Source organism: Euphorbia lathyris, chromosome 3, assembly GCF_963576675.1.
Source record: "Euphorbia lathyris chromosome 3, ddEupLath1.1, whole genome shotgun sequence".
NCBI classification, from domain to species: domain Eukaryota; kingdom Viridiplantae; phylum Streptophyta; class Magnoliopsida; order Malpighiales; family Euphorbiaceae; genus Euphorbia; species Euphorbia lathyris.
In genome coordinates, this window is record NC_088912.1 from 44,092,307 (window position 1) to 44,102,493 (window position 10,187).

At 30.7% G+C, this 10,187-nt stretch overlaps 1 protein-coding gene across 1 annotated transcript; it reads right to left on the reverse strand.

Annotated features, from left to right (window-relative positions):
- Window positions 1-1,776: 1,776 nt before the first annotated feature.
- Window positions 1,777-4,569, reverse strand: LOC136223391 (polyprenol reductase 2). The gene is made up of 6 exons (XM_066011348.1): window positions 4,250-4,569; window positions 2,947-3,296; window positions 2,550-2,784; window positions 2,303-2,401; window positions 2,149-2,220; window positions 1,777-2,057 (listed from the first exon to the last, which is right to left on the reverse strand). Exons 1-6 carry the CDS (start codon window positions 4,406-4,408, stop codon window positions 1,953-1,955), a joined length of 1,020 nt encoding a protein of 339 aa, XP_065867420.1. The 5' UTR covers window positions 4,409-4,569; the 3' UTR covers window positions 1,777-1,952.
- Between the last annotated feature and the right edge of the window lie 5,618 nt (window positions 4,570-10,187).

Below are 10,187 nucleotides of genomic sequence, written 5' to 3' on the forward strand. Positions count from 1 at the left end.
ACTCACTTCAATGGAAGAGAGTTTAACAGATGGGTATAATGGGTGGTTCATTATATCAAATTGCTCTCATATTTCATGAATTATGTGGCACTATGGGGGCAAGAAAGTGTAAAGGTATAATACATCATTTGTCCTTTAAACTTATTTAAAAAACTTAGTTAATCCTTTAAACTTTCAAAGTATTCTGATAGCTCCTTCAATTTATTTAAAATGTCTTGATAGTCCCTTCAACTTGCTTAAAATGCAATTAATTATCACTCGGTTGCAAAGAAGTAAGCTGCATTCGTGAAATGTATTGCACGCGCCTTGGAAAATTAAAACTTTGAGGTATGAGGTTCTAATATCAGAGAGGATAAGTTTTACAGTTCAACAAGTACTAACTCCTTTTTAAATATGCTATAATCTATCATATGAACAATGTAATAACATTCCAATCGAGTGATTAATTGACTATATTTTAAGATAAGTTAGGGGGTTATCGGGACATTTTAAGCAAGTTTAGGGTATATCGGAACACTTTGAAAGTTCAGATAGACAATAAAACTTTTTGGACAAGTTTATGGACAAATGATGTATTAAACAAAGTGAAAATTACGCCCATGAGCATGGTTCTTGTAAGTCACTGTCGTTATTAATATTAGACTTAATACATCATCTGCACCCTGAACTTGTCCAAAAAGCTTTATTGACTTCTTCAACTTGCTTAAAACGTAGTCAATTAATCACTCAGTTGTAAAGAAGTAAACTGCATGTGGAAGATGTGTTGCATGCATCTTAGAAAAATCAAATGACTAAAGTCAGGGTATGAGGTTTTAACATTAGAGAATATATGTTTTATATTCGAGCAAGTGAGAACTTCCTTTTCAATATGTTTTAATATATTTTGTGAATTATGTAATAATATTTCATTGCGTGTGCAATACATCTTCCGCATGCAGCTTACTTTTTTTTTTTTGTAATCGAGTAATTAATTAATTACTTTTAAGTAAATTGAATGGACTATCGAAACACTTTAAAAATACATTGAGCTAATCAATCTTTTTGGATTATAATTACTCAACTTTAAAATCTAATATAAAATTCATTCATTTATTAACATAAAAATCACGCAACTTTACCTTTACTAATATTATGGAAATAGACGATATTAAAATAACCGTTGACGGTCTCAAAATGGAAAAATTCAATAATTAAAGTTGTTTAGAACCATATGTACTATGGATTCACTTTCTCTCTCTAAACAATCACTTTCTATCTCCTAACAAAATAACATTTAAATTATCTCAAAAATAAAAAGTTTAAGAATATCATTTCTATATGCTCTACGATTAAGAATCACCTGATATTCAATCGGTTAAGATTGAACGACTTTTATGTTAAAAAATCAAAGTTGAACTTTAATATCAAGTTTTGAAGTTGAGTGACCGCAATGTTAGAAAGAGCAAAGTTGAGTGACCGTTGATGTAATTTACCCAGGCAAGAAAGGATTATTTGTGAAATTGCAATATTTGGTTAAGGACATACTCAAAAAGTTTGGAGAAGGCCAATCTGCAAAGTTTTTGGGGAATAGATTCTATGCTTACCATTTGGGAATGGTCATCTTCTCATTTGTACAAGTTACATGAATTCAATGCTTGTTTGACTGGACAATTGCTTCTCAATTTCTTAACTTCATACAACTATACAAATTTATATTTGCAATTGAATCCCTCCTTCAATTTCATACAAAGGGGATAGAGAAAAGGCATAAAAATATAAGAAATAGATGGCTAAAAATGAGAAGAAAGTTTCAAGGTTTATGATACCGAATAGTTCAAACTCTAGCAAGGATATGCAGCTATTCAACTAGTTTTCATTCCTATAAATCATCTTTATAATTTACAACAGTTGTTGTATTGATCAAGTAATGCTAACTCAATTCTTGCATATGATAACATGTTCTGTTACAAGTATTAGTAAATGAATGGAATAATTACACGACGCTTGCTCGGATAAATCTCAAATTTATCAACATACCATCTGTGTGTTTCTGCAGCTGCAAGCCCCAAATTTGCAACCTGTCAACATAAATCACATAAACATTCAAACATTCTGAGAAGACTGAAGAAAAGAGAGCATTTTGCAAATATTATCTCCAAACAACTATACCACAAATGCAAAAAGTAACCAAATGGTGAGGTCTTCTCCTCTGCTAGCAAACACCATACCGCCGTATATAATCTGCACATTCTCGCAACATGAGTCTATCAACAACTGTTTATGAGTCTTGATTAGTTACAATCTGCCTACACGAAAGACTTACAATCTCGGCCAGGTAGTGAGGAGACGAAACAATCTCGAACCAATCACCATGAGGGATAACATATTCATCGATTTTTCTTCCATTTTCCCGCAGTGATCCCTAGTCAACGTTACCATAATGAAAATCAGGATTTATAGTTGCAGAATATACTTCTGATTAGAAAAGTAAATAGCTGAGATTTTAGTTCAATTGAAACCGATAAACAACCACGAAAATAGGTATTCAATCATGAAATTTTGGGACTTACAAGAATGTTATGGCAAAGATTCTGATGAATTGAACCCCAAAGGAATATAGCTGCACCAAACCACTGCCACCATCCAAGCTTCATAAGAGGATTCACAAAGTTCCACCAATTAAATTCAATATCATCCATTGCATGTTTGCCTTCAACTATGAACTCGGCAACTTCATTTACACCAAATTTAAACACCTCAGGTGCACAACTGCAACACAATGATAGAGGCGCTGCTATATAGAAGCTGAACTCAGAAATATACCAAAAATTAGTATTATAACTATACGTCTCGATACAACAAAATTTCTTGTAAAAAGAGGTAGAAACAGATTGGACAAGAAGTTCTTTTGAATCTCAAAACACGAATAATTTTCATCAGCATTAGGTAAATGTGCAAGGAACTCACAAGATGCCAGTAAAATAGCCAAAAATGTGCATCCGAGCGGAAGGGCTGTAATGAAATACGTATAAGTTCTCAAGAAGGCGTCTCAAGACTTGAACTTCCATCAATAAAAGCAGAAACACAGAAAGCCAAACGCTGTATCTATTCTGTTGGGGATTCAAACGTGATCCATGAAACGAAAAGATGTTTGAACCTCCTGCGAAGTAGCTAGAAATGTTAGAGTAGAAAAAAGTCTCAGAGATGAATGACGCTGTCCTATATGCATACATCCACGTCGTGAGAAGCAGGAAGGTCGTCCATACCACAGCCACCACATAGAAATGAGAGAAGAATCTTTGAGGAACTGTGAATTTCTACAATCCAAGAACAGAATGATTTAGGAAGCATAAAATTTGATCACAATCAGAGAATTTAATAAAATCGCATTTATAGCTGCCCTGCAAAATTGGTCACTATCAGAGAGCCTAATTTTAAATCTCAAGTACTGGTTGAACAATAAGAATGTGGAAACTCTATGAATCACACTTGAGGAAAGAGAAGGCATCTAACTCTTAACAAAATTCAGAATGGCCCAAATTCAACACAAATGAGAAGCATATAAGATGAAAACAAGCAATTGCAAAACCTTAGAATCTACAACATGTCATTATACATTCATCTCAGATAAATGTTAAACTGTACCAAACACAAGTATTTATCAAAATCATACCTATCTAAATTCACTTTTGGAACTTGCATAAGCTTAGAGGGGGAAAAAATGAAAGTCCTAAATTAATCTTAAGATTCCATAAAGATGAGAACTAAAAACTAGGTGTAAATGTTATCGGAAGGCCTAATTGGAATTAAGTTAAATAAAAAGGGTAATTTGACATTGAGGTTGCTTATTATTAGTTACAATCAGGCAAACAAAATCAACCGAAATCCAGACAAATACTCTGACAAACTTAACCCAATTTTGAATAGGCATTTTAGAAAGATTCTTCTTTTTTTTTCTCCATTGAAAAATGGAGAAATGACCCCTCATTATTATCTTTTCACCAAATTTCTAGCCTTATTCAGTGATAAATATTCAAAAGTATTAAACTTTTTATACCATCTTCTGCTCATAGGAGATTAGGTTGCACAAGGTGATCACTCCATAGAGCTCTCACCTCTGGATTGCCAACAATCCATTCAAAACCAACACAATTGAAGAAATAAAAATGTAGCTTTCTGATTCATCAAGAAAGAAAAAAAAGCTTTTTAATTCACTAAACTAAACTAATTTGCACAAATTGAAAAAGAGAAAGTCCCAATACCAACTTACATATTGAGATGATGATTGCATGATCTTTCCTCTCTTTGCAAATCCGGAAACAAGTGTCCGAAATGAAGCCAGCATAGAACAAGGCAAAGAAGCAAAAACTATTGGCAGGATTCCTGCTATCCAAGCAGCCCTTAGCAAACCCACAAGTCCAAGCTCCATTTTTGGCACAAACCCAAATGAAATCAGACTTCACAACTCCCCAAAAACACAAATCATTTCATCTCATGGGTATTGAAGAATAGAAAGTGTCCCAAAGGGGCGTGTGTGTGAAACATCCTATCATAATTGATATTACTAGTAATGGCAGTGGTCCATCAATTTGATTTGCTAAAATAACAAATCAAATAGATTGTGTTATAAAAGAGAATATATATTTGATTTTTTGAGTTGTTTGAAAACAAAGTAAATTATTCTAATAGGGTTTGAAAGCATTGCCACTTGATGCAACATTAGTTAGGCTTGTTTGATAATGCTATTAAACATTTCAAATTGATATTTTAAGTAATTATTAATTTTTAGCTTGTTTATTAGTAATATTTTTTCAAAAATTAATTAAGTTAAAATAATTATTTACTTTCATAAATCAAAATATTTAATTTAAAATCATAAGTTGAATACTAAGGGTAAATAATTATAAGGTCTCTGTGTTTTTACGTAATACACTAGTTAGTCCATGTGTTTCTAGAAATAATTATATAGTTCTTCAGTTTTTATTTTCGTCAACTATTTAGTCCTTATATTTGAGTGAATGGTGAAATTAGACTAAAAAATACCACCTTTACTATATATCTTAATAACAAATATCCATTGTTCCTATTTTATATTTCTTTTTCTTCATAATAATATTCTCTCTAATATTAGTTAATTGTTTTATTAATTTTCATATAATTATAAATTTGAATTTAGTAGTGCAGGACTTATTCATTACAAATATGAATCATAAATATTGTAAAAATCTATATATCTATATATAATATAAAACAGTAACGATGGAACTGAGGTGTCACTTCCTCCTTTTTTACTGATAAAAAAATATAATATAAAATATAATATATTAACTTTAGTTATTAGTTATATTAACTTTAGTTATATTATTATATTTATTTATCCGTACTATATCTAATAGTTCTACAAAATTTAAATTAATCCCTAAAATCTCTCTAATTCTCTGCATATCTATATCTAATATAAAACAGTAACGATGGAGCTGATGTGTCACTTCATTATTTTTTACTAATAAAAAATATAATATAATATATAATATTTTAATTTTAATTATATTATTATATTTATCTATAAAAAGATTATTTTATCCGTACTATATCTAAGAGTTCTACATAACTTAAATTAATCCCTAAAATCTCTCTAATTCTTTGCATATCTATATATCTATATATATATAATATAAAACAGTAACGATGGAGCTGAGGTGTCACTTCCTCCTTTTTTACTAATAAAAAAATATAATATAATATATAATATATTAATTTTAATTATATTATTATATTTATCTATAAAAAGATTATTTAAAGTAATGTGAAAATAAAAGAATAATATTTAATTTATACAGCACCTTTATATCATTAATTGTAATTATTAAATTATATTTTTATTAATATTTATATGTTAAGATGAATCCGTGCATCGCACGGGTTAAAAACTAGTTATGAAAAAAAGAGTAGAACTATATAAATTATAAAAGTGATTTTCTTTAAGACAATAAAAAAATATAATTTTTTTATAATTAATATACATAAGTATAAGAATTTCATTGTATATATACTACGCATATTCATTAAAACTATTTTGATTAAATTTGAAAACTAGATGATAAGTTTTTTTATAATTAGGGGCAATTTTGTACTTTCATATATAAAAATAAATAAAGGGACTAAAGAATGGATTAAGGTAAAATATAAGGACCTTATAATAACATGATGAACCTAATAATGAGTTAAGTAAAAACATAGGAACCTTATAATTATTTACTCTAATACTAATAATAAGAACTTAATATAATTAATTAAGTCTTTTAAAATGTATATAAGGCATCGTTTGTTTGGGGGGAAATATTGTGTTCTGAAAAATTTTATGCATGGAAAATATTGTGTAGGAAAATAAAATATTTTTCTGTGTTTGGCAACAACACTGGAAAATACTTTTCGGTGTGGCTATAACACTGGAAAATATTTTCCAACCACTAAAAACGTGAAAAAACACAAAAAACGTGAAAATTTGTTAAAAATAAAAAAAATGAAAAAATGTGAAAATCATGAAAAGTAAAAAAAAGTATTAAAAACATGGAAAAAAGTGGAAAAAACACGAAAATGTGAAAAAAATTAATGTTAAAAATACGAAAAACGTTTTTTCACATTTTTGGCATTTTTTGTATGTTTTCTCGTGTTATTAACGTTATTGTGTTTTTTGTATTTTTCTTCATTTTTTCGTGTTTTCACGTTTAGTTTTTCCGTTTTTCGTTTTTTCCCCTTTTCACGTTTTCTTTTTTTTTTTTTTTGCGTTTTTTTATTTTTCGCATTTTGTTACTTTTTCGTATTATTCACGTTTTCATATTTTTCGTATTTTTCTCGTTTGTGTATTTTTTACGTTTTCGTGTTTTGTTTGCATTTTTCTTCTTTTCATGTTTATCACGTTTTTCACTTATTGTCACGTCTTTGTGTTTTAGCACGTTTTTGTGTTTTTTTATATTTTTCACGTTTTTGTATAATTCGCGTTTTCTCACTTTTCCGCGTTCTTCATGTTTTGTGTTTTTTCAAGTGTTTGTTTTTTTTTTTTGCGTTTTTGTGTTTTTCACATTTGTTCACCTTTTCATGTTTTTTGCAGGCTTTTTTTCATATTCTCGTGTTTTGTAACGTTTCCACGTTATTCATGTTTTTTCGTGTTTCATATTTTTGTATTTTTACATTTTTTAACGTTTTTTTCATTTTTTTCTAAACAATTATGTTTTGTGGAAAATGTTTTACCCTTCTGAAAAGGGTAAAACATTTTCCCTTATTTCTTCCTTCCTTTTCCATTGACTTGCCACTTATTTTCCTGTGACTTATTTTCCTGCCCAAACAAACACTGGAAAATTGGAAAAATATTTTCCTGCACAATATTATCTCCCAAACAAACAGGGCCTAAGTATTTTAATTTTAGATTTTAAGAAAAAGATATGGTAATAATCAGTATTTGACTAAACTAGAATAAAGTAAAGATTATTAATGATAGTATTAAATGAAATTATGTTAATGATAAAATTAAAAAATTCACTTACTTTAATTGTAAAATAAATGTGAAAGATAGATGTTTAACGTAATTTTTTCTATTATTTAATATTCTATCCATTTTAAAATAATGATCACATTTGATTAAATTACACAAAAGTGAAAGTTTTGAACTTTGAATCTCATGTAGTTTCTTCAACTTTCATCACCCATTGCAACTGACAACACAAAATGTTTGTGTTTCATCTTAAATTAGAGCAACAAACTAATCAAGCTACAAAAGTGACAATTTGTAAGATGGCCTAAAGGAAAAAAGCATAATTTTCTCATGTAATTGCAACACTAGAGTAATTCTAGATGCAACTCAAATGCTAAGAAAATCTCTACTGATAAGTCCATGACTGAAAAATGCTTCAAATAGGCAATGTCATAACACATATATTCAAAACTTCCCCTTTGCCACTCAGTGTTCAAATTCAATCCTATTAAATTATACACAATCTACTAATACACAGTCAAAGTAATCTGTATAAATCATTATGCAACGTGCTAGGCCATAAGTTAAATTAAGAAGATACACTCATTTGAAAAATCAAAGTCTAAGGTTTATAAAGCAAGGATTCCCGCAAATGAACAAAATATAAGTGTAAAAAAAAGAAGCAACAGAAAACAAACCTTGTGTTTGAGATTGTAGTCATGCCAATCGGACTTGTACTAGAGTTTTTGTCAGCACTGGACTTGTACTCGTAGGCGATGGAACGGCGGTCATATTACTGATGAAATATGATGTAATCACCTCTAACTCGATTGTGCAAGCACCTGGAAAGATCTAGGGTTTGGGAGGCCATAAGACTAATAGTTGAAATTAGTAAGGAAGAAAACTCAAGTGTAAGGAAGAAAACAAGTGTAAAAATTGGTAAGATACAAAAGAGAAAGAAGCGACTTTATAAAGCACAACTTCAAAACTAACAACTAGCATAAGGAACTTAACTTGTTCATGAACGTTAGAGTCAAAGGCTCATATTATCGCTGGATGCCTCCATGGGGACTGACCGGTGGTGCCTTGGTGCCATCCTAAAACTAAGATAAAACAATAGATTATGAAACAATAAGAGAGAATGAGAGAGCGAGAAGAGGGAAAGTGAGGAGTTACCAATAATCAGACATGAGATCGATAAAGAAGTTGAACAAAATAATTAGGTTTTTCAGAGTGGCATTTATACTGCGTATAAAAATTTGGGCGCATTAAAATTTTGGGCACTTTTTACTCCGACCGCAAGACTTAGAAAATTTTAGATTTTTTTTTTTCTCACAACAATGACAGTGCTATTTAACAACTGTCATGTGATGATTACATACATTTTCAATAAAAATCATGTTTTCTTCAGATGACAGACGACTGTCATCATAACGTCACATGTGAGTTGAGCGTGTTTTCAGTTAAGCTTTTAGATGACCGAATTTTAATATACTGTCACGAAAAACAATCAGATGATACGAAAATAAATGTCTGTCATATATCTTGTATCATGTGAAAGGGAAAATGACATAGTTAAAGGAATAATGTAAGAGGGAAAAAATATCCATTTAGTTCACATCTTGAGAGTTTATGTATTTCACTGCCCGTACACTTATGCATATGTGCATATTTGCAGAAAACAGAGAAATTATAGAGATCAATGTTATTACAGTGGATGTGATGTAGAATAGATAAAGCATACACCAGTGAATATCCATGTTCAAATATAAAGATTATATATCTCTAACGTGTATATAGTGTTGGTCCCTTATAACGTGACAAGTTTAGTTCCAAGGGGGGGATAGGAACTATTTAAAATTTTGTCCGTTTAGGCAGACTTATTTTCTTAAGAAAAGGTTTACACATCGACGCTAAGTAATTCTAAGACACAAGCTTAGTCAACTTGTGACTAAGTCTGTTTCTTTCCTTGAGTCAGGAGATAGCACTTAGAGTCTATTCCTGAACTCAGCTTCTTAGTGCACTCAACTCAGCGTGAGTTCGTTACTTAGTCAGTTTTATAGCAAGCAATATATAAAGGAGTTTAGGGGTTAGAAATATGTTACTCAGCAGATATATCCTGGTTCGGCCTCTCCGCCTACGTCCAGTCCCCGGAACTCGTCCGAGCTTTTTGAATTCTCTACTAAGCTCTTTAAAGGTAGAGCACGAAACCTTTTACAATAGAAGCTGAGTATACAAGAGTACCTTCCTCTATACCTCTACTCACTCCTATATCTACCGCTGAGTACTATAACCGAGTACTCAGCCTCTCCTTTCTATTCTTCTAGAAATGATAAAGTGTTGTCTTAAACAACAATTGCTAAGACACTTTAGATGATTGAAAATCACTCTAGACTTTTACACAATAATTGGAAATTGGTGTAAGATTTTTTCTTTGCTTTTCTCATAGAACTTCAAGTGTGAATTTGGACAGCGTTTCGGCTAATTGAAGATCTGCATCGATTGAAGCAAATTGAGAGGCCTTTATATAGTGACACTTGAGGCACCGGTAATTTCGAATTTCGAAATAACCGTTGGAGGGAAACGGCTTCCTGTCGTTGTCACTCAGTACGCGCTCAGTGTCGTTGGCCAATGAGATTCTTGCATCTTCTGTCCTTGGCAGCTTTTCGTCCGGTAAACAGAATGTTTCGAAATTTTTGGCAAAGTCTTCCAGACAGCTTCCTGCGCTTTCTGAACT

Excerpts from the sequence above, each read along its gene's own strand:
- LOC136223391 (XM_066011348.1), bottom strand. The coding sequence starts at position 4,408 with ATGGAGCTTGGACTTGTGGGTTTGCTAAGGGCTGCTTGGATAGCAGGA. Across the intron at positions 2,402-2,549 it reads ATCTTTGCCATAACATTCTT|GGATCACTGCGGGAAAATGG; the intron begins GTAAGTCCCAAA and ends AACGTTGACTAG. Across the intron at positions 2,058-2,148 it reads GGTTACTTTTTGCATTTGTG|GTTGCAAATTTGGGGCTTGC; the intron begins GTATAGTTGTTT and ends TTATGTTGACAG.